The following is a 25,178-nucleotide window of genomic DNA, read 5'->3' on the forward strand; positions in this document are numbered from 1 at the left end:
TGCACCAAAAACATGCCCTGCAGGTTAAGACTGTTCCTTTAAATATGTGCATCCATGCAGGGGTTCCTTCAATGTTCCTTTGCTGTGTACAGCATGGTCCTTTTAGAATTTCTGTGAATGTTAATGATGGCCTATTAGACCGCTAGGCACAACATTCCCACATCTACAATTTTATTTGAAGAACCAGTGATATCAGGAAGCATTATATAATGTAATTGCTTTATTCCTTTCCATGAAAATGTATAGTATGGTATAGTTAAGACTTCACTAAATACAGACCTGTTAGCATGGATTTATCAGAAAAAATAAGCATGATCAATACAGGTATGCAGCTAAGTGTTTTCATTGTGCTAAATACACATGAACAAAAGAAGCAGGTGCAAGAGTTGAGCCTACTCAATAAGGTCATGTTTGTAATCCCAAGTCCGCATTTTTGACAACTTTTCACACACGCACTTCTCCCTCAACCTCCATTCCCCAAAATATCAAGAACCTATGTATCTATGCCTTAAAACAATTCAAAGATGCTGTTGCCTTCACCTTTTCAGGACATGAGTTCAAAAGATTCATGAACCTCTAATAATGTTTGTTTCACTTAATCTCACCTAAATAGGTGACCAATGGTTTTAGATTCTCCCATAAGATGAAACATCCTTTCCACATCTTTCCTTTTAAGTACCCTTCAGGATCTTTTATCTTCTGACATGTTTAAATCACATTGCTTCTTACTTTTCTAAGCTCCAGCAGGTACTAATTTAGTCTGTCCAGTCTTTCCTCAACAGACAAGCCTCCCATTAGAGGTTTTGGTCAGATAAACCTTCTCTGACCTGCATTTACATTCTTTTTTTAAATAAGGTGGGCAATGCTGTGCACAATACTAAAGATGGAGTCTCACATGTACCCTGTATAACTGAAGCATAGCTTCCTTACTTTTGTATTCAATTTCCCTTGCAATAAGTGATAACATTTAATTAGCTTTCCTAATTTCTTGGGGTACCTGCATACTAACTTTTTGTGATTCATATGAGAGGACACTGTCAAATCTGTTTGCCTTTGTCCTCTTTGTGCTTTCCCCAACCTTTCTTCGAACTATTTTTGGCTTATTCCCTTTATAGAATCCTTCTTTCTCATTGGCATATACCTTTTCTTTGAGCCATGAATTATTTTTTTAATCGTTTGCATTTGTTCCTCAATCATCTTTGGTCTTAAACTCCTTTACGAATCCACTCCAGCCAGCTCTGCATGCATTCCTTTGTAATTACCCTTATTTAAGTTCAGCACAGTTCTTCCTGTCACTGCTTGGAAAATCCAATGTACGAGTTAGAATACTGTACCTTTCATGTGCAACCAATAGCTGAAATAGATTGGAAAATATAAATCACTTAATGGAAATACGGTAAAAAATCAATTAAAAATTCACAGGATTGTCAAGACTCCCATTTTATCTCTCTCCTTGCTCCAGAGCTAGCTGTACCTCTAGCTAAACTGTCCGAGTGCAGCTATAATACTGGCATCTCTATGACAATGTGGAAAATTGCCCAAGTATGCCCTGACCACAAAAAACAGGAAAACTCCAACCCAGCCAATGACCATTCCATCAGTCTACTCTTAACCATTAGCAAAGTGACTGAAGAATTGGTTGACTGTGCTATTAAGTGGCACATGCAAGGAATCCCAATACTTAGCGATGTTCAACTTAGATTCTGCCAGAGCCACTTCGTTCCTGACCTCATTACAGTCTTGGTCCAAAAAATGGACCAAAGTAATGAACTCAGGGTCAAAGGGAAAAATTACTGTCCTTGATATCAAAGCAGCGTTCAACAGTGTGTGGCATTAAGATACACTAGCAAAACTGGTCTCAATGGGAATCAGATTAAATCTCAGAGAAAGGAAGGTGGTTGTTTGTTGAAATGTCTATCATTTCAGCTCCAGGACATTACTGCAGAAACTCCTCAAGGTAGTATCGAAGGCCCAACTATCAATGACCTTACCTCCATCACAAGGTCAGACATGGGACAATTCCTGATGATTGTATAATTTTCAGCACCATTCTGACTCCACGGGTACTGAACCAATGGGTTAATAAAGTTCTGGCTGTAAAAACGACCCTGAGTTTCCAGTTGCCTGTCACTTCAATACAGCACTGCGTCCCCTGGCCAGCACCTCCATCTCAGGCCTGCTGAGTGCTCCAGTGAAGCTCAGCGCAAGTTGAAAGAATGGCATCTCATTTTCCGCTTAGGGACCTTGCAGCCTTTAGGACTCAATTTTAGAGCCTGAACACCACCTTCCATTTCTTCACCCACCCCTATGCCCCACATCCTATTAATGACATCGGTTGCTTTCAGCACTGCCTACCCACTTTCACCTACTCAGTCCCAATTATCACCTACCCAGCTTTTCATCCTCCCTGGCTTATTATCAAAAATCCTCTTGCCTAACTTTTCTCCCTCCTTCTCTCTCTACTTATGGGGTCCATCTCCAGCTATCTGCTCACCCTGCCTCCTCCCCACCCAAATCCCTGTCATCAAGATATATACCACTTTTTCCTCAATGGTATCAGCTCTGAAGGGACACTGGACTTGAAACATTAATTCTATTTCCGTCTCCACAGGTGCTGCCAGACCTGCTGGGTTTTTCCTGCAATTTCTGTTTTTGGTGTCCATAAGCACAGTTAATCAATTTCCTGAATTATTTAAGCGCCATCTCAATGTGTTAAAGGATGTAGCAACAGGGATTGTGGATGCACTGATTATCATTTGTATGGGATAGATTGTGTGAAGGGTGCTATTTGCTGACTGGAAGGTAATGTATGCAACTCCATTATTTAAAAAAGAGATGAGAGAGAGTGTGGAGAACTGCAGACCTATTAGCTTGAACTCTGTAGCAGAAAAAAAAGGTATAATCTATTATAAAGGATGTAATGACTGAACATTTAGAAAAGAGTGGCAAAATGGGCAGTGTCAATGTGGATTTATGAAAATCATGTTTGACACATTAGTTGGGAGTTTTTTTCAAGATGTTATTTTTAGCATAGTTAAAGGAAAACCAGTGGCAGTGTGTATTTGGATTGTCAGAGGGCCTTTATAAGAAGCCTCACAAAATATCAGTAAACTAAAGTCAAATGTAGGAGACAAATGGAGGGGGGGGGGGGGGGGATGTATTAATACGGATTGAGAATTGAAGACCTAAAGCAGAGAATAGAAATAAACAAATCATTCTTCAGTCCACAATTGATCACAATCTATATAAATGATTTGGATGTGAGGAGTAATGGTAACACCTGTATCTTAAAATTCCCTGATTACACCAACCTATAGGAACACAAATTATGAGGAGTGTGCAAAGAAGCTTTACAAAGACGTAGACAGGCTGAATGGGCTAGAACATGGCAAATGGAATAAAATGTTGAATATAATAAGTAACTGTGATCTTTGAAGAGAAAAACAAATGCAAAATATTTCTTAAATGTGACAGATTGTGTGTCCAAAAGCAGCCTGAAGTCATTAAAGGCTAGCATGCAGGTGCATCGGCAATTAGGAAGGCTAATAGGATGTTGGCATTCATTTCAGAAGGATTTGAGTACAGAAATAAGGAGATTTTGCTGCTGTTGTATAGACCCTTGGTGTAAGATCTCACCTGGAGTACTGTGTACAGTTTCGATCTTCTTAGTCTTAAGGAAGGATATATTCCTTATAGAATGAGTGCAATGGAGGTTCACCAGATTAATTCCTGGGATTGTGGGATTATCTTGAGGAGAAATTGAGGAAACTGGGTCTGTATTGTCTAGTTTTGAAGAATGATAGATGATTTCATGACAACTTAGAGAATTCTTAGAGGGCATGGATCTAGATGATTCCCCTGACTGCTGACTCGAGACCCAAAAGGACATAACCTTAGGATAAGGGGTAGACAGATTCAAGACAGATGAGGGGGAATTTATTCACTCAGAAGGTTGGTTAATCGTTGGAGCTCTCGACATGAGAGAGCTGTGAAATTCAGACACTGAGCAGGTTCAAGACAGAAATTGATTGGTTTCAGGAGAATTATGACATTAAGGAATTTGGAAGTGGTGCAAGAAGTGGCAGTTAGTAGATGACTAGCCTGATCTTGAATAACAGGATAGACTCAATGCACTGAATGGTCTACTCCTTTTCCAATGTTCCTATGCAGCAAGATATGGACAACAATTCAGGCTTGGGTTAATGCATTAACCATTCCCAAGAAGAGAGAATCCAGCCATCTGTGGACAATGGTATTAGTATCACTGAAAGCTCTATTACCAACATCATAGCACAGATGAGAAACTGAACTGATCCAGCCATATGTGTGGCCACAAGGGCAGGTTTCTGTGGCTCAGAGTTCAATGGTGATTAATTCGCCTCCTGTCTTCTCAAAGCTTGTCCACCATCTACAAGACACAAGTCAATAATGTGACTGAATATTGTCCACTTGCCTGGATAGGTGCAGCTCCACACAAGCAGCCCACTTAACTAACACACAACTTCAACATTCACTCCCTTCACCACCAACTCCCAGTGGAAAGTGTGGGAACCATCTATATGGTACACTGCAACAACTCAAACATGCTTTGACAGAAACTTTCAAATCTGCAACATCTACCACCTAGAAGGACAAAGGAAGCAACTGCAAAGAAACCATCATTTCCAGTTTCCCCCCAAACCACACACCATCCTGAATTGGAAAGGTACCACTGTACATTTATTGTCACTGGTGGAAAACCCTTAAAATCCCTGGGATGCGTACCTACATTTCAAAGTCTGTAGCAATTTAAGGAAGTTGCTCACTACCACTTCCTGCAGAAATGGGATATGAATTCTGGCTTAGCCAGCGATGTCCACATCCCATGAACAAATAAAAAAAAAATCAAATTAATCCAACATTCAACCTTAAGATGTCCAGTTTGGTGAGGGGTGTGTGGAAGAACAATATGTTCTCTTTAACACTTATGTATTACAATAATTTAACAAAAATAATAAAAATACAACTTCAGTGGGGAATTCTTTTAAAAGCTGTTATTGGCCATTAAACTTTGCAGTGGAAGTAGGCCATTTTGCCCATCGAATCTTCTCCAATGTTCAATGAGGTAATGGCTGATCTTAATCCTCCCTTCCCGCCTTCTTCCCATTCTTTTAATGATTAAAAGTCTAACATTTGAATATGCTTAAGAACCCAGCCTTGATAGCCTTCTGCAATAAAGAATTCCATATATTCACTATACTCTCCTGATCTACCCTGTCAAGTTCCCCATGATGCAGGTGTAGTCTGACTAGTACCTTCTATAGTTTTAGCAAGATTACCCCTTTATTTTGTTTACACTCCATTACCTTTGAAATAACGGCCAATTCCCCCTATTACCTGAATCTGGATTCCAGTTTTTTGTGATTTATACTCAAGAATCCACAAGCTTCTCTATGCTGCAACTTTCTGCAGTCTTTCTCCATTGGAATAATATTCAGCACTTCTGTTCTTTCTGCCAAAGTACATAGCCTCACATTTTCCCACATGGAGCTTTTGCCCATTCACTTGCTCAGAATCCATCATCATCATTTTGCAAGAGAACATACATGCTGTCATGAACTATTTGGGCCAAATGGAATGGTAGCACAGAAGCAGACTACGTACATAAACTGGGCAAAAAAAAAAGAAACATTGCGAAATGAGATTAAGCCTTAGACACCGGTATTGCGTGCACTCCACCCACAGCTAATTCCGGAGTTGACAGATCAGGTTTTGGTTTAGTTATGACTCAGGCTGCAAGATGACCAACTTCACAGGGTTTTTCCTTTTGAAAAGAAGTCTCTGTCTTATAAAAGCATAATGTCTGATAGCATACGTGGAACACCATTGTAAAAACGAAACTTCAAGATTACTATCGTGTGGCTTTTTCTTTATTAAGATCAATCAATCTGGGTGCTCTTAATCAGATATTTAACAGTTGTTTTTATTGTTCAGGGATACTTTTATCAATAGAAGCCACTTATAAAGGTATTCCTTGATTATTATGGTGCAGCTACTTTCAGTGTAGTCGACACAGAACTACTTTCAATAAAATCTAGAACTTTCCATTAACAAACCACAGAAGATGACTTGATAGCATGATTAATAATTGTAGCCACAATTACTAATTTTCTAATGTGACCAATGTATATTAACCACAGAAGCAGAGCTATGTAAAACATATGATACAGTAGCCTGGTCAACAACCAGAGGTTATGACATAAAAGTCCATCAGTGCAAATTGTGCAATGGGATTCACTAAATCTGGCAATTTATGTTCAAGCAAAAAAAAAGAAAAATTCAGCTTTATTGTAAAATCCGACTGCTTTAATTACAGGTAAAGGAAATCACTACCACCATTGAACAATAAGAACATAAAAACTAGAAGCAGGAGTAGGCAATTCAGCCCCTCAAACCTGCTCCACTATATAATACGATCATGGTTGATCTCATCTTGGCCTCAATGCCACTGGTCTGCCCCCTCTACATAATCTTCAAACCATTACGCAGATTTTCAATTAGTATCTCCTACTTAAATTTACTTGATTCTGGTATCTGCCACACACTGGGGCAGTGAATCCCACAGATTTGTGACCCTTTATTCCATTTGAAATCTGCCGCTCCTTAACCTGAAACTATCACTTCTCTTTCTAGAGCTCATGCCATGGTTCAGGTAATAATCCAGAAGTTATCTTGGAGGTTCTGCTTAATAATTTACTTTTAATTTAGTCTCGCTCTAGTATATGGGTTACACGTGAATCCAGTGTTTTTTGAAGCCCCTTATAAAGTGATCCAGCAAAGAACACAATTCAAATTCCGTTCTTTAGCTTAAAAAAAACAACTGGTAGACATATCAACATTGATCAGACAACATTTTTAAGAAAAGGGAAAGGCAACTTTAGTCTATGTGACTGAGCAAAATCTCCACCAACATTTGGAAATGGTGTCCAAATTCAACAGCTGTACAGAAACTAGTCAATTATCATCCTGACAATTTTATATTCACAGAATTATATCACTCAACATCCTAGACCTGGTCATTGTTATCCCTTGGTATATTTTGTCCTGTCAGTAGGATTAGATTCATCAGAGGTGGAACCACTACAGTATGGATCTCAAGCTGGAAAACCCAATTTTATTGATTACCACCTAATAATGACCAACAAAGTAAATATGCCCATGGTTAAGTACATCACCTTCCCACTGAGTTCTTTAGAAAAAGTGGATCACTGGCTGGAATTAAATGTAAAAGTAAAATGAAATAAGAATACTTGATCTTGTCCTCAACATTTGCACATTTGTCAACAAATGGGATGACTATCACAAAATCCTTGTTAAAATAAATTGTGGCTTCCCTTGTAAGGCCATGGTCAATTGGGAAATTATACTTGCCATCTTCATCAATTTAATAGTAGGATGCAGAGGTTGTATAGCTCATCAAGCCATTCTATCATTCACTAAAAACATGTTGATAATTTACTTCAACTCCATATTTTCACACTAAGCCCATAGTCCTCGAGATCATACGTTTCAATTATTAACGCATCTGTCTGACTAACAATGCATAGCCTAAAAGCAGCCTATAAGCTTAAGTAGTCTGTAAGGGGCACAGTCGGTTGAGGAGACTTCAGCAAATTGAGATGAAGGCTAAGTGAATATACTGACCATACTGTTGGAAATTTGGTGCAAAGGGGAAGAGAGATACTTTAACTGGGGTCTACTGTGAGAACTAAGCACTCACGAGCGAGAGTAAATGGAAGAGGATACAAAATGTGGATTGAGAAGTCTACCTGCAGTGAGACCAATAGGTTATGCCTACTTTACAATTGGATTTCAGAGGGTGTTTGTGGCACAGTGGCAGTGTCCCTACCTCGAGGACAGAAATACAGGCTTTAAGCCCCACCTGCTGTGAGCAGGTGTCAACCCTGAATAGGTTGACTAAAAATACCTATAATTGGATCTCAAACACTTCTATGGAAAAGCTGTAATTAACTTATAAAAACAGCAGTTTCTACTTTGTTAGAAACGATCAATCATAATACATCACCCTGAAGAAAAAAAAGGCTTATTTCAAAGCAGACCATCAATTCATTGCAACTGGAGTATATTGCATATTTTGATTGTGAGATTTTCCAGGAGGCATAGTTTTATAATTATAATCTAAACTACAGCCTGAAAAAGTATAAAATGTAAATCTGTGCTATGATGAAACAGATTTATGGGAATCTTTCTTCTCAAAATATATGGCAATTAATTTCCTCATTACCCTGAAATCTACAGCATTATAAATTGCAGAAACCAGAGCAACTTTTGAAAACAAAAATACTTCCAATCATTTTGCCAGTGCTGTTTCTTTCAGCAGATAGAGTTGTGTTTAAATGCTTTTTCAACAGGCTAGAGTCATAGAGATGTACAGCACGGAAACAGACCCTTCGGCCCAACTTGTCCATGCCGACCAGATATCCCAACCCAATCTAGTCCCACCTGCCAGCATCTGGCCCATATCCCTCCAAACCCTTCCTATTCATATACTCATACTGGAAACTGCCCTAGAGTAGTGTACTATTGAGTTCAGCGATCAATTTTAATTCTCAACATAACACATAAAATAGCAGTAGGCCATTCACCGTTCAAGCCAGCTCTACCATTCAATGAGCTCATGGCTGATCTACTTCAACATCACATTCCTGCACTATATCCTGCATGTTTTGGTATTTTTAATATATGGAATTCTTTCAATTTTATTTCTGAACATAACTGAAGACTGAGCCTCCACTGCCCTCTAGGGTAGACAATTCCAAAGATTCATCAGAACGTGAAGAAATTCCTCCTCATCTCAGTCCTAAGTGGTATGCCTTTTACTTACAGACTGTGTTTCCTTGGTTGGAGACTCCGCCCTCCACTCAGCCATGCAAGGGAAACATATTTCATGCATCTACCCTGTACGTTTGAATAGGAATCACTTCTTACTTTTATAAACTACAGAGAATACAGATCCAATTTGTTTAATCCTTCTTCATAAAACAGTCCCTCTAACTCAGCAATTAGCTTATTTAACTTAAGTAGCACTCTCTCTATGGCAATAATTGCTCTCCTTACCTAAGGAGAGATAACTGTGTACACAATAGTACACAAGTGTACTCAATAGTACACAAGTGGGCGGCACAGTGGTTAGCACTGCTGCCTCACAGCGCCAGAGACCTGGGTTCAATTCCCGACTCAGGCGACTGACTGTGTGGAGTTTGCACGTTCTCCCCGTGTCTGCGTGGATTTCCTCCAGGTGCTCCGGTTTCCTCCCACAGTCCAAAGATGTGCAGGTCAGGTGAATTGGCCATGCTAAATTGCCCGTAGTGTTAGGTAAAGGGGTAAATGTAGGGGAATGGGTGGGTTGCGCTTCGGCGGGTCGGTGTGGACTTGTTGGGCTGAATGGCCTGTTTCCACACTAAGTAATCTAATCTAATCTAAACTGTGTACACAAGTCCTATTATGGGTTCACAAAGTGTCTACATAATATCATGAATACCCCTTAAATATAAATGCAAACAAAGTTTTGCTGAAGCATTTCATCTTGCACTCTGCAGAACATCCATAATACCAAAGTAAAGGGTAACAATTTTTTAAAACCACACAAGAAGAATGCTGATTGGTTGACAAGCTGCCTCTGATTAGTAGAGACATTGCCAGGGAGAATGCAGTAGTTTGATGATGACTGACACTTAACTGCAAAGATTTAAATTTAAACCAGGCAGGTTGACTGTAATTGGTCAAATCATTACCCTGAGAACGAGAGAATGGGTGTGAGCTATTTTAAGTTGAAACAGGTACACAATGTGTGTATTTACTGCCTGTCTGCCTGCCTCCACACAGGGTCCTGTAAATTAATACATACAACTGTATCACATTGCGAGTCTGACAAACTAGTCATTGGTTTAATCCTTAGCACACAGGTTTATTTATCAAATGTTCAACTACAGATTCACATCCAATATTTGACACTATTTTTTGAACTTTGCAAGTATTGGCTGGTTGGTGAGTACCTTGCCTGTTGTGAACAGCTGAAGGAATAGGCTGATTAATATGATCTACCAGTCTCTAGGGCATACAGTCTATAGGACTAGCATCACACCAGCACTAAAATTCAAACCATATTACTCCAATAGACAGTTATTTTTGGCTTTATGGCAACATCTTGTTACTGCCGATCATCTGTTATATTGCCACTGTATAGTAACAACATGAAACAGCTAACCTCACTTGTTGCTCTGATATTTGAAATATCTTAAATAAAAACAAAGTGTGGACCAAACTCAGATGGTCTGATAGCAACTGCGGAGTGAGAAACAGCGGTAATGTTTTGCGTCCAATGTGACTCTTCTTCAAAACTAAAATGGTGGTTTTTATTCTGTAGGCAGGGCAGTGGACAGGCAAGTGAAATAGATTGTGAGGGGTCCTAGAGCAAAAGACAAAGGCAGCGATAAAAGTGGTAGAGGGGTGATCGATATGTAATATTGGTGTAAATGTTAGATTTGAAAAGGAGAAAATGTGCGCGCTTTGCCGACCGCAAAGCCAACAAAAAACAAACAAGGCACGGCCAGTCAGAGGTAGCAGATGTAAGAAAAATGAGTAGAGGTTATACTCTGAAACTATGGAACTCAATATCGAATCCGAGAAATGCTTAAATAGAAAATGAGATGCTGTTCCTTCAATTTGTTTTCAAGCTTCACTGGAACATTAATAGGTCCAGGACAGAAATGTTGGCATGAGAACAGGATAGTTTATTGAAGTGGTAAGCAATTGAAAAGTCGGGTCATTGCTACAGATAGAGTGGAGGTGTTCTGTAAAGCAGTCACCCCGTCTGCATATAGTCTCACCAATGTAGTGGAAACTGCATTGTGAGCACCAAATATGGTATACAAGATTGAAGCAAGTAAAACAGTGCTTCACCTGGAAGGTGTTTTTGAGGCCTTGGGCAGTGAAGGGGAGATGGTGAATGGGTAGGCATTACACCTACTGTGGAATATAGTCTGGGGGAATGAGGAAATACTGGCAGTGATGGAAGAGTGAACTAGGATGCCACAGAGGGTACAGCCATATGAAATGCCAATAGTGGAAGGGAGGAAATGTGTATCCTGCTGGAAGTGGCATAAGTGACCAAAGATGGTAAGTTTTTCTTGCGCTCTTTTTACTTCTACTTCCATAGTATTTTGCTCTTCACCGAGATACTTTATTCTTTCAGGGTAATCTGAAGCACACTAAGCCGAAAGCGATGATCTTAAGACCATTCGTGAGTTTGCATGATGTCGTGGCTTTAGTTTTGATTAAATTTTGTCCCATATCAAATAAAAAGAGGTATTTCATAAGTTTGAATCCTCTACTGCAAATCAGCATTCATTGAAGATGCTCAATCCTTGAAAGCAAGCCTAGCTGATCTAGCAAACAGGTGTTACAGAATTCAAATCATCTAAGATTTTCCAATGTTAAACAAATGTCTGGCAGCGTTGACGCCTCAAAGACAATCTAGACACAAACATATGTATACCTGTCAAAGGTAGAAATAGTTATCCTTAGTAAGTGTGACTATATTAATAAAATGCATGCCAATTTTAATCAAGGCCCCAGTTTGTATTTGCAAGCTGCTTGATGATGTACAAAGTTCATTCTCATGGCTCTGCATCCACATATATAAAGACTGCCAAAATACACAGAGGTGATGTTCTATTATGCTACATCTCATCTATGACTCATTGTGCAGAATGTAAACTGGTAAACTGATTATACAGTGAATGAATTCTTCATATTTATAGACCATAAAGGTATAAATGCATATTGACAGCAAAGGTAATCTCCTTTATCATAGCAATGCAGAGTCCATGTGCTCATTTACATTGCTAGGTATTCATCAATGTACCATTCAAAGAAGCTATAGACTGGCACTGCAGCACTTTCTTACCATCATCTAGGCCTGCCACCATTGTGAGAATCAGTATTAATTGAACTTTTGAATTCAGCCACTTTCACAGCTCATTTCAGTTTTAATGACATCATATATGCCCAAATAGACTGTGTTGCCAAGGGATCACCTCCAAATCTAGCTCTCACAAACATTTTTGTTGGGTTCCACGAGAACCATGTCTTTGATGGAATGACACAACCTTCCACAAACCAACCTTGTAAAAAGGGCCTAAGCTATTTGCTCACCGTGTAAGCCTGATGCTGAAATAAGAGGCCTTAACATCAGAATCTGATTATTCTTTGTTCTATTTCGTATATATTGAATAAGCCCAAAGCCTCCATTTTTGGTCTTGAAAAATTCCCAAGTAACTTAGATTATTCTGAAAAAGTAACTGAATCTAGCAGTTGCATGCTGCTACTTTGCAGTAGCAACATTAGTGGTTCATTATCAATAGCATGCTATCATCAAGTCAAAAAGATACTCTGCCTATCACATAAATGAGTAATGCACTGAAGATTTCAGTGTCAGTTTGATGATAGGTATGTAGGCTTTACATATCAAAGAATGGCAGAATGTCACAAACAGCATGCCCATTTATCAGCATCACAGAAGCAGGAAAATCGACGTTTCAGGCAAAAGTCCTTCATCAAGAATGAGCTACACATACATTTTGCTCTGGTTTCAACTTAAATAAGGAGACAGCCATTCTCCTATTCATTTTTCAAGGCAATGCCTTGTCCAATCACAGCTTGGTCACAAAGTAAACAAAGCTTGGCAGTTAATTGTCAGTCATTAAACTTGTACATTCTCAATGGCATCACTTATACCAGAGTACACTTGCTAACCAATCAACATTCCTTTCTCACACAGTGTAAAATACCATTTCGCTTTGTGATTGTATTTGTGCAAAGAGTCTGATGAATGCAGGACAAAAGACTTCATTGTTTTTTGTCAACCACACTCAAATTTCATATTACTAAGTGACTATTTGAGATATCATTGCCTCTATTCTCAAATCTTTGCGTAATAAAGGACAATACATTGTTTGCCTTCTTAATTGCAAGGTGCACCTGCATGTCAACTTCAGTGACTCATGATAGGGACAAAGTCCCTTTGTTGTTGAATAATTCTTCATTCCTCACTATTTAAGAGACATTGGTAGCAAAAATGGAAATATGCAAAGTGAATAACCCCACATTTCTCCACAACAACAATCTGCCAAATTTTTGGTGCTTCACTTCGCTTCCACTTCCTTTGAAGAACCTTTGCAACCTGTCCACAACTCTCACTTCAACCTAGTTTGTGCCATCTGTAAACTTGGCTATACACAGCACTACATTTAATCCCTGTGATCATATCATTGATAAAGACTGGAAATAGCTGGAGCCCAAGCACTGAACCTTCTCATGCCTTAATATTCATCCTGACAAGCTGAAAAATATCTAATTAATCCGACAGTTTTGTGTCTGTTTAACTGATTCTCAATTCATGACAACATATTCCTTCTAACTCTATGTGCTCTAAATTTGCTTAGCGACCTTTTGTTTGGCACTTTATAAGAAGCCTTCTGAAAATATAGCACATTCCCCCAGTTCCATCTCTTCAATTCTAGTGATTCTCTCAAATTTCCAGATTTATCAAATATAATTTCCCTTTCATAAATTTATGTCAACTTGGCCCAATCCGACGCATATCTTCTGAGTATCCTATTATCCAAGTTCTTCATTATACATTCTACCATACTGCTATAACTGATTAAGTTAAAACGTCTGTAGTTCCCAGATTCTTCTCTCCAGCCTTTCTTAAATAATTGGTTTACTATTTGCAATCATCTAGGCTGTTGCAGCTATTTCAGAATCTATAGAATTTTGAAAAATGAACATCAACACAGCTATATCTCTGGAACTACCTCTTTCAAAATCCTGGGACAAAAATCATGAGGGGATTTAGCCACTTTAGGTCCCATTGACGTTTTCAGTGCTACTTGTTTTCAACTAATATTTGCATCTTGCTGTCCCTCATTTACACCAGCCCTGGATTATCCACAACTTCTAGTAGGCTTTTACTACATTCTTCCAAGAAGATACAATGTAATTGTTTAGGTTGTTTGCCATTTCCTTATTCCCCATTATAAATTCTCCTGACTCATTTGTAATTGCTCCACATTTATCTTGGCTAATATTTCTTGCAAAAAAGCAGGATTTTCAACAAATGGTTTCTGCTTAGCATTGTAACTCGAGATCTTGATTTCATCATCTTTTAGATCACAGGTAAAATTTTTAAATAAATTATTTGCAGCTAACACAAGAGGAAGATATCTGGCAAGCATTTAAAAAAAAACTTCAATCACTTTAGAGCAATCCTCATCCTTAAGTGTTTCAGATTGGAATCTGAAATTGAGATCAATTTTGGTGTCTTGTTTCTTGGAATTATCACCCCAGTTTAGGTTAATTAAATTACTTTTTCAGTTAAAATTAAAAAAAATCTACATATCTATATTTCTTAACCATTCCATCTGCAAAATGGAGTATTCAGGTTATTGTGACTTCCATTTAAGGGAAGGACAAAATGAACCACACTCAGCGAGGAAATAAAGTATTTCATGGACAATAACTGAGGAGATCTGTATTTGTAATGAAAGCAAATAAATACTCATCATCAATAGTTGTATTAGTTGCTAGTTTGGAAATTGGTCAGGTCAGGAACTGTTAAAGCTAACATGCAAAACTGTCATGTGCTGAGCTCCAGGTATCAACTTAGTAGACAATTAAATCATGCAGTAATTAATGATTAGCTTGAAATGGGTCTAACTCCTGCAAACTCTACAGAACAATTAAAACAAACTTGAATTTTATGAATCTTTGGTTAAATAAACTAATTTTAATACACCCAATCAAGAGGGTTTATTACACAAAAGCTTCAAAACTTGGCCGCACAGTGCCTGTTCTGCAGATACTAAAAATGAACTCAAACTTCCCACATAGCAGTAGAAAGCAAAAACCCAGTATTTGTTGTATTGGTCAAGGTCAAAAATGTCTTGCACTTTTACCCATGCCTGCAACTAGTACAGTATTAGGTTCAATATTTGCATATCAAAGGGCCTTACTGTCCTGCGAAACCCTGACAGCAAGATTGGTTTGCTGAGGCAATTAATTGGGTGCACTCAGACAATCTACCTCAAAGTAGTCCTTAAAAGGGATGGCTGCAAATGCCACAAGGTGAATTTTAAAAACATTTATCTGAATGTGAACGAGTGGTCCATTCAATCCCACTTTCAAAGAATGGAGGCTGCTGCAATGCATTGCCCACTGCCCACCCTACATCTTTTCCAATTGTTGCTCCCCTCTCTTCTGAAAGATAAAGATCCAGCCCTTTTAATAAACACCAATGTCTCTTTCCTCACTTACTAGTGTGTAATTATACCATTAGGAGGCAGCCTGAACTTGCACTGCAATTTAGTAGTAATTTGCTGTCTGTAACTTGATGGAATAGAGGTCTGAGACCTTCATGTTCAGATGCCATGATCATTTGATTTGTGCACGAATGTGGACATGCCTAAATATTTGGGCCAACATGTAACCAAGGGCAATTTGAGCAACTTTCAAGAGCAAGGGTCAGGAATCAGATTGAAACAGAGCTTGGTAGAATTATTATGAAAGCATTAAGTGTGTGCAAAAGTTACATCTGGGTACAATCAAAAAAGAATACAAATTAGAGCACGAAGAGAAACACTGGGCATTTACACTTTGGGAGGATTATATTGGTTTGGAGTGAGTGCACCATGGGTTAAACAAAGTGGTACCTTGACTTGGGTTAAATTTTTAACTGAGATTGCCCAAACTAGGGGTACAATCCATTTAATTTAGAAGGCTATTGTGTGAACTGATCAAAGGTTATAAGGTATCATGGCAAACAGAATGGATGGATTGAAATCTCGGTCTCGGAACCAGAAAACTAGGAGAAGAATACCAATATTGAAAATGCGTTGCTGGAAAAGCGAAGCAGGTCAGGCAGCATCCAAGGAGCAGGAGAATCGACGTTTCGGGCATGAGCCCTTCTCCTGCTCCTTGGATGCTGCCTAACCTGCTGCGCTTTTCCAGCAACACATTTTCAGCTCTGATCTCCAGCATCTGCAATCCTCTCATTCTCCTAGAGAATACCAATATCCCTGTATACGCTAGCAGTTTGAAATACTTCAGCAAAGTCAACTGATGCTCGAATAATTACTAATTTACATCAGAGATTTTGATACTTTTTTGGTAGTAAGTATTAAGGATAGGGCCTTAATCTTCGAGGAGAAAGTGAGGTCTGCAGATGCTGGAGATCAAAGTTGAAACTTTATTGCTGCTGATGCTCGAATAATTACTAATTTACATCAGAGATTTTGATACTTTTTTGGTAGTAAGTATTAAGGATAGGGCCTTAGCACTGTTACAACGAAAAGGCTTCAAAGCTATCTAATCTATTCCAGTTCTTATGATTCTTTGAACATATCATTGTATCTCTAATTACGTACAACTTTAACATTTAGAAATATCAGCAACACCAGCAAATTGTTGTCCTTTCCTTTCCTTTCCTTTCACACTGAGTGTGCCAAAAGCATTTTTTTTTAAAAGCAATTGTTCAAAATGTCAGAAACTAATGTGTAAATAATACTGCAACATATACATATACTGTTATAAAATCATAAAAGTTACGTTCCTTCCTCAGCTTTCCATAATCTGAGTCCTAACTTGAACTACATGACTGGGAACTTGTGAAATTCAAAAAGCCATGTGAAAAGCACAAGATACTCATTTATATTTACTCAGACATGTGCAAATCTATTCAAGGAAATATGGGAGATTTTTTGCATTTGGAGTTTTTTTTTAAGGTCTTTATTAATCTGTGACACTTCAAACTGATGCATTATGTAGGATTTTGTTACCAAGACAGGTGAAATATTGGACATAATTCATATTCCCTTTTAAATTAACCAACATTTGTTTAGTAACATTATTGGTAACAAAAAAAATTAATCTCACCAGCTCTTACAAATGAAACAAACATTTTAAGTACTTACTTGGCCTTGCTTTAGAAGTTGCAGCTCAGTATTGGAAGCTGAAGTTGGACAGGACTATAAAAGTAGTTCACTCTTAATTAAGTCTGAGCACACCAGCACATTTCTCAACAGATTGTTTCATCATGTAAATGAAAAACTTCTAAACTTTATTGTCTTTTGGAAAAGCTAATATATTCCTCCATGGATTCACCTCAGGTCCAATAGTAACAAACACATTTCAAAAACACACACCTCATAATCAATTACATACACAATCCATTTTTCAATTATATTTTCAGTTATATTTTCTGATCAAGTCCCCTCTCCTACATCAATTTGATTTAAAAACAACTTTTCTGAGGGCACTAAGTCATAGTGGTACTTATTTCTACAGCTGCCAGCAATTCTAGTAATTTCCACATTGCCATTCTTCAAGCTCAAGCTTAGGCTGTGAGTAGTTGGCAATTAAAATGAGAGAATACCACAGCTGAGCTGAAGCCTATTCTCACCATTGTCTGGAAGCAGACACTTTACTGAGCATTCAGGAGTGAGATTCCTTCCCATTGTCTCAGATCAATAAAGTCAATTCTAACATCCTGAATGCAACTTGAGATCGGCAAACTCCAAACAGACTATGGATCATATGCTTGGTCTACATGGTGCTGTCAGGAGAATTTATCTACAGGTTAAATGTGTTTAAGTTAACGTGCTGACGATGTGTGTCCACAGGAATGGACAGTAAGGTTGAAGGATGTGCAAGAAATTAAAATCTGTAATTTCTAAAAGGTATTGGGAAAGGAGCCTACCAGCAATTAAAAAGCATGCTGAACTGTACACAAATTAGAATGTGAGTGGTTGATCTTTTAAATTCTAATGTATGACAGTAGAAGTCACCTGACAATAAGCAGACTGTACTATATTTTTGGTGAGGTTTTTCAACTCTGGCGTTAACCTCAAGAGTCAGTAGCTCCTACTATATGCTATAATCCACCCTTACCCTTCAAAATAATAAGGCCTACAAAATACCATTCAAAATAAGCCTTTCTTTCAAATAAATATATCTTTATAAAGTTGTTGCTTTACAGAATCTGAACACTTCTTTTGTATAAAATCTGCAAAGACTAATTTCTTGCATTCATGAAAATAGAAAGCAAATTTTTGGAAGAGCCACAGAATATTTGTTTGTTCACAGCATACTGAAATAAACTGAACAAATAAATTAATCAGAACAACATGATGCAGATGTGCTCCTGCAGTCCTTAAAAAGGGTCCAATGCATAATTTTATGGTAATTGTTGACTATTACAACTATAGTAGCTTGACTAATCTTTAACCGATGGGAAAAGTCTTTTTGTTTTAAAGATAATGAGCTTTCTTTGACCCAAACAAGTAAAACAAGAAGTTCCACAGAGTTCTTATTGATTGTTTTAATCCAGCTTATATACATCCTTCAAAAAGGATATGATCTCTAACAAAAATACTTATTTTGACATCATGGCTGTAACTTGCACAATTCTAATGACCTACCTCCCACCAAAGAACAAGTGAGAGGGTGTGTGCGCTTGACTGAACATCTGATCATGATATTCAGCTTGGCACGATACTTATCAATGCAACCAATATTTCATTTATGTCATATTTTCAAATCCTTTGTGAAACTTATGCCAAAGCTAATTTAGAGAATGTAAACAATCACAGTACTGTTAACTCCACCTGGCCTAGCTGCATCTCTCATAAGCCCATCTATGCTCCATGCTAAGAAAAAAAAATAAAGTGCAATTATCCAACTTCTTGTTGTCTAACACATCCACTGAATTTCAGAGGACAGTTTCAAACTTAATATTTGGAAGAATATCTCTGCCCAAACAGCTGAAGGGATTTATAATTTTGTAATAACCAAATCAACACTAAATGAAAGAAACTTGAAAAAAAAACCTATTTAGATCAGAACACTGAGGTTTCAACAAATTTTTATGAATGTCTTGGACAAATCTACAATTGATCCACAGAAAAACAAGAGCTCTGATTTTTAGGCTAGGATAAAAAGTCACACAAATGTGGTTGTGACTTAATGCCTCCAGGAAACATCACAAAAAGTAAATGATTACACACCCATGATTTCTTGAGATGCATGCTTTACAGGTGTTGCACTCAGCATGTGCTAGATCATCCCATATGTTTCATGGGTGTCATTTAATCTTTCAAATTCAGTGTTCCATATAACTGCGAATTCTATAGATTATATATTTATTTAATGTTTAAAACTTCATGGAGTTGTGCCACATAAAAGTCATATTTAAGGAAAGAAAGCTATTGTGGCACCGGAATTAAAGACAGCTATCAAGTTACTAGCTGTACCTTTTATGAAAAATTCTAAAATTTAATTTAAAATAAATTTCTTGCTGCAGGATAAACAACTTATCAAATAGTATGGAATAGTTATGCTCAATGCTGGTTCTCACTTCTACATTTCAAAGACTTGAGAGAGCAATTTTAGTGAGTATTACTGCAGAACTCTCCAAAACGTGCAGCACACAGAATATCTTTTTTTTAATTAGCATTGAGCCCGGGCAATGACTTTTACTGAAGGTCTGACTCCATTAAAAAAAGGAATATATGATAACCAAAGGAAAATACTGCTAGCCTCTAAGGTACAAGTTAACATCTGGCATTATGGTAAAAGTGATCAGTGGGGCCCAACACTCAGTTTGTCTTGGTTTACATATTTTCTTCCCTCCTTGTAACATTTTAGTTTAATTGCAGTTTCATACAAATAATTTATTGCCACAACTTTATCTGAAACATCTCTCAAATCTAAATGATGATAGAACTAAAATATTCATGGAATGAAATTAAATACTACCCTATTTAAAAAAAAACTAAAATCAAAGTTTGTCAGATGTACAGAAATCCACTTACAGAATATAACATAGAGGCCCAAACACTGAATTAAGTTATCCGTAATAGGTAATCTTCCAATACAATCAGTCGTTGTGTGTATAACCAATAGTCTTGGGGCACACAGCATAGAAATAATGGCTCGTGCTTTCCATTGCCTCATGATGTCCCCTGCCGCTTTTGCTGCTGGGCTCTTATGTATTCTAGCTGTTTCTTACATTGTTGATAGTACGTGGATAAACTTTTGTTTTCTTCCAAAAGTTTCTTATGCTCTTGAACCAACCGGGAGGTATTCTGTTGATCTTTTTCATCCTGGTCCAGTTCTGCTATTAGTTCTTGCCTTTTAAGTTTAGAGGCAAAAAAAAATTTGGAAAAGCTAAATCAGTTTTACATTTTTCAACAAAGTCACTGATAGAAATGTATTTCATAGCACATTACTTATTCATTAGTGAGGACTTAGAAGAAATTTTGCAGAGTGGTACCAGAGATACAGATCTTCAATTAAGTGGAAAGATCTGGAGAATCTAAGCTTATCATTTTTGGAGCAGAGAAAAGCAAGAGGAGACTTGAGAGGAGTTCAAAATCACAAAAATAAAGGTAAATAAACAGAAATTGTTTCCAGTGGCCGATGACAAATAAACATAGGCTACAGAATTAAGATGTTTGGTAAAAAGACCAGAGATAACAAAAACAAGTTTAAAAAAAAAATCACAGCCAATTATTTTGGTCTGGAATTGCTTAGGAGGGTAGTGGAAACAGGCTTAATTGTAACTTGAGGAAATTAGACTAGTACTTAATGGAAAAAGTAATACAGGCTATGGAGAATTGGACTAGTTGAATCTCTCTACAAAACAGCTGTAACAGGATTGTATGTTTACCTCTGTGATGAATCAATTAACCAAGATCTTCCTTAAAATTAATCTTTCAGTACTTTTAGTAATGACTAATAAAGCCAACAAACAGAATATTGTATGGAAAGTACAGCACAGAAACAAGCCACATCGCCCAACTAGTCCACTGCTTTATGCACCATAAAAACCCTTCCCAACCTATCTCATCTAATCTGCCAACATACTCTTCTATTATTTAATGTCTCATATTTATATCTAGTTTTATTTTAAATTATGTTTTATTATTTGCCTCAACTATTCCTTGTGGTAATTAGTTCCACATTCTCGCCATTGTGTGCAATAAAGATCACTTCTTGCTAATAATGGCAAATAGAAAGTATCTCAGTTTTAGGGTCATAGCACTGAAAGAGTTATGCAGCTGAACCCTGTTTGTACATGTCTAATACTACTGTGTTTAAAATTGTGCTGAAAAGGTACTGCATGCTAACCATTGTGCACCATTATAATGAGTCAGAAACAGGAAGCCATTTGACCCTTGAGTCTCCTGCATTCTTCAAGTACATCATGCCTAACCTATACCTTAATTCCATTGACCCACCTTTATTCTAACTTTCTTGCAAAGTCCTATCAATTGCAGACGAAAACACTCAACGTACATCACTTTCATCAGGGTAAATATTTTAAATTTCTTCTGCCCTTTATGTGAAAATGCTTCTTTGACATTGTTGAAGCTGCACTCATCCAGATAAATAGAGTGTATTCTACTGAATTTTAGACTGAAGAATTAATAGTGGAAGATAAGGAAATGGCCAACGAATTGAGCAAGTATTGTGCATGATACAGGTTACAAGTATGATCCTAGAAATACTGAATAACCAGGAATTGGAAGGGAGGGAGAAGCTCAGGAAAGTAGTACTGAGTGAATTGTTGGAACCATAGGCTGCTAAGCGCCTGGGTTTTGATGGACTTCACCCCAAAGTCTTACAACAAGTGGCCAGTGAGATAGCTGATACATTGTTATACAGTGTGGCACAGGGACTGGAGCTCAGTCGTCAATTGTTTGCAACATTTATATGAAAGACTAACATGACAAATTTTCAGTAGTTACGAAGACAGGTAGGAAAGTAGGGAGTAAAGGGGATACAAGGAGGTTACAAAAAAAAAATGATAAGTTAGGTACGTCAGCAAATATGCTGCAAATGGCATGCAATGTGGGAAAATATGCAATGGTTCCTTTTGGCAGGAAGAATATAGAAAAATAAGACTGCAGAGCTCTGAGATACAAAATGATCTGATTGTTCTTGTGCATGAATCACAAACCAGTAGTATACAGGTATGGCAAGTAATTAGGAAAACTATTAGAATGCTATCATTCGTTATGAGGGCAACTGAATACAAAAATATGGAAGTTATGTTTCACTTATACAGAGCACTGGTGAGACCAAATCTGGTATATTGCACACAACATTGGTCACCTTATACAAGAAAGGATGTAAATGCATTAGAAGCAATTAACAGAAGATTTAATAGTAAGTGTCAGGAATGAGTAGGTTGTCTCATGAGGACATGCTGGACAAGCTTCACTTATATCCACTGGAGTTTAGAAGTGTAAAAGAGCCTGATTGGTACATACAAGATCCTGACACAGATTAGCAGGGTGGATGTAGAATGGTTATTTCCTCTTAAGGAAGAATCTACAAATAGGAGTCAATGATTAATCATCAAGGGTTGCCCTTTTAAAACAAGGATAGGGCAAAAACGTTTCAGAAGTTTAGTGTCATTGGGTCTCTTTTCCTAAAAATGTGGTAGAAATAGAGGACTTGAATACTTTTAAGGCAAAGGTGGATAGATTCTTGTTAAGCAAAGGGATACAAGTTTATATGGGTTAAGTGGGTGTCCAGATTTGAAGCTTGATACTGATCAACCATGGTCTAATCAAATTGCAGAGCAGCTTTGAGGGGCTAAATGGCATATTCCTGCTCCTGATTCATATGTTTCTACAATGCATCATCTGTGATTAGCTAAACAAAAGTTAATGATAGTATGAGATTTAAACCAAAATAATATAATTATGCAAAGATGGGTGACAGTTCATAAGACTGGACAGAATGTAAAACTGCAAAATAACGAAAGCTTAATAAAGAAGGAAAAAGTAGAGCTTTAGAGAAAGTTAGCTAGAATCATGAAAACAGACACTAGCATTTCTATGGCTATTTAAAAAAGAAAGGAGTTAAAGTGAGTGTTGTCCAACAGATAGAATGGGAAATCAATAATGGGAAAATAAGGAGATGGCAGATGAATTGAATAGGCATTTTGTATCAATCTTCACTAAAGAGGAGAAGGAACAGCCTAGAAATTGCTATAACTCAGGAAATGGAAGGGAGAGAAGAACTCAAGAAAATGACCTATCACTTTGGATGTGGCACTGAGTAATTTCCTGGCATTATGAACTGACAAGTCCCTTCTGATGGACTTCATTCTAGAGTCACAAAGGTGATGGCTATTTGAATAGTTCATACATTGACATTAATTTTCCAAACTTCCCTTGATTTAGGGGAAGGTTCCATTAGAATGAAAAAACAAATATAACTCCTTTATTCAAAAAGAGAGTGAGACAGAAAGCAGGAAAAGTGAGGCCAGTTAGCTTAACATCGGTCATTGGGAAGATAATAGGAGCTATTCTTAAAGACTTCATAACATGATACTCTGAAACGTTCAATGCAACAGGCATAGTTTGTGAAAGGAAAATAATGTTTAACCAATTTATTTGAGTTCTTTGAGCATGTAACATGTGCCGAGGGTGAAGAGGAATGTACTGTGTTCTAGAAATTCCAAGTACATTTGATAATGTACCACATCAAAGTTCAGTGTAGAAAATAAAAGCTGACAGTGCAGGGGTAACACATTGGCATAGATAGAAGGTTTGCCTGGTAACAGAAAATATAAAGTAGGCATAAATGGATCATTTTCTCTTTGGCAAGAAATTCATTGAGTGATGTGCAACATGAATCAGCACTGGGGCCTCAACATTTTGCCATTTACATAGATGATTCGGATGAAGGGACTGAAGGTATAGTTGCTAAATCTGATGACACAAAGATAGGTGGAAAAGTACTTTGTGGTAGCATACTTACGTTGTCTTCAAAGGAGTACAGATAAGTTAAGTGTGTAGGCAAAAATGTAGCAAATAAAGTATAATGTGGGAAAATGTGAGATTATCCATTTTGACACAGAATAAAATGAGAACACAAATGATGAGATATTGTGGCCATCAGAGATCTGAGGAGTCTGGGTGTCCAAATACACGAATCACAAAACGTTAGTGTGTAGATAAAGCATTAAGAGATATAATAAGGTATTTCTTCTAGAAATTCAAGTACATTTGATAAAATACCACATCTTTTAGTCCATTTATTGTAAGGGGAATGGAATACCAAATTAGGAAAGTTACGCTTCAGTGCAATGATAAGACCACATCTGGAGGAAATACATAATTATGTTGGAAGCAGGTCATAGAGAGTTTTCCAGACTAGTACCTGGAAAGGGTGGCTGTCTTAGGAGGAAAAATTGGACAGGCGAGGTTTATACCTGCTGGAGTTTAGAAGAACAAGAGATGAATTGACTGAAACAAACAAGATACTGAGGGGTCTTGTCAGGGGAAAAAACGCTTGGGATATTTTCTCTTCTGAAATAATTTTGAACTAAGAGTCACTTTAAAAATAAGGTATCACCCAATTAAAGAAGACAAGGGGAATTTTTTCCCCACAGAAAAATGAGTTTTTGGAAAGGGTGAGGAAACAGGATCTTTGAATTTTTTTTTAAAAAGACAGAGGTAGATAGCTTTGTTGTTAAGTAAATAATGAAAGATTATCAGAAGCAGACAGGATTGCGGAGTATTCAGATTAGCCAGATTACTGAATGGCAAAGCAAGCTCAATGGGTGAATAGCCTACACTTAGTTCTATTTTTTCATTTGTATGCTTCCAACCATCAAGGTTCACATGCTTTTCCTGTTTATTTAACTATTGTCTGTTATCTAAATGTTACTTTGCAATAAACAAATTTAATAAATACTACAAAATTGCTTAAGTTCTTGACCACCTCTCACAGTAATTTCTGATTTTTGAACTTTTAGAGCTTAGTCAGCATGGGTAAGTATTCAGAAAGGGTGAGAATTTTTTAGCATTTTTCTGAGCTTTAAAAGTATTGCAGAAATGCTTGATAACTAATTAAGTATTTTTGAAGACTAACTGATGCTATTAGGTCAACAAATGTGGAAATTGATTTGAACACAGTAAGTTCCTACAAACAGCACAGAGATAGAAATCAGATAATCTACTGTACTGGCTTTGGTTCAGAGATAAATTGTTGATTGGTCATTGCAACGAATACTTCTGCTGCCTGAATAATGTCACAGA

The 25,178-nt window shown here is 37.4% G+C and overlaps 1 protein-coding gene across 5 annotated transcripts in view; it reads right to left on the bottom strand.

The window, feature by feature from the left end:
* Positions 1 to 205: 205 nt before the first annotated feature.
* Positions 206 to 25,178, bottom strand: part of map3k7 (mitogen-activated protein kinase kinase kinase 7) — a 151,982-nt gene continuing 127,009 nt past the window's right edge. For 4 of the 5 annotated variants that reach the window (XM_043685197.1, XM_043685204.1, XM_043685211.1 and 1 more), the window contains one exon: positions 18,425 to 20,250. In XM_043685197.1, coding sequence (XP_043541132.1) covers positions 20,070 to 20,250 — 181 coding nt within the window. In that variant the 3' untranslated portion in view covers positions 18,425 to 20,069. Of the gene's footprint in view, positions 1,355 to 4,280; positions 4,409 to 18,424; positions 20,251 to 25,178 lie in introns of those variants that run through there. The other variant, XR_006310759.1, reaches the window with a different exon arrangement.

This window comes from Chiloscyllium plagiosum, chromosome 3 (genome assembly GCF_004010195.1).
Source record: "Chiloscyllium plagiosum isolate BGI_BamShark_2017 chromosome 3, ASM401019v2, whole genome shotgun sequence".
Taxonomy (NCBI): Eukaryota; Metazoa; Chordata; class Chondrichthyes; order Orectolobiformes; family Hemiscylliidae; genus Chiloscyllium; species Chiloscyllium plagiosum.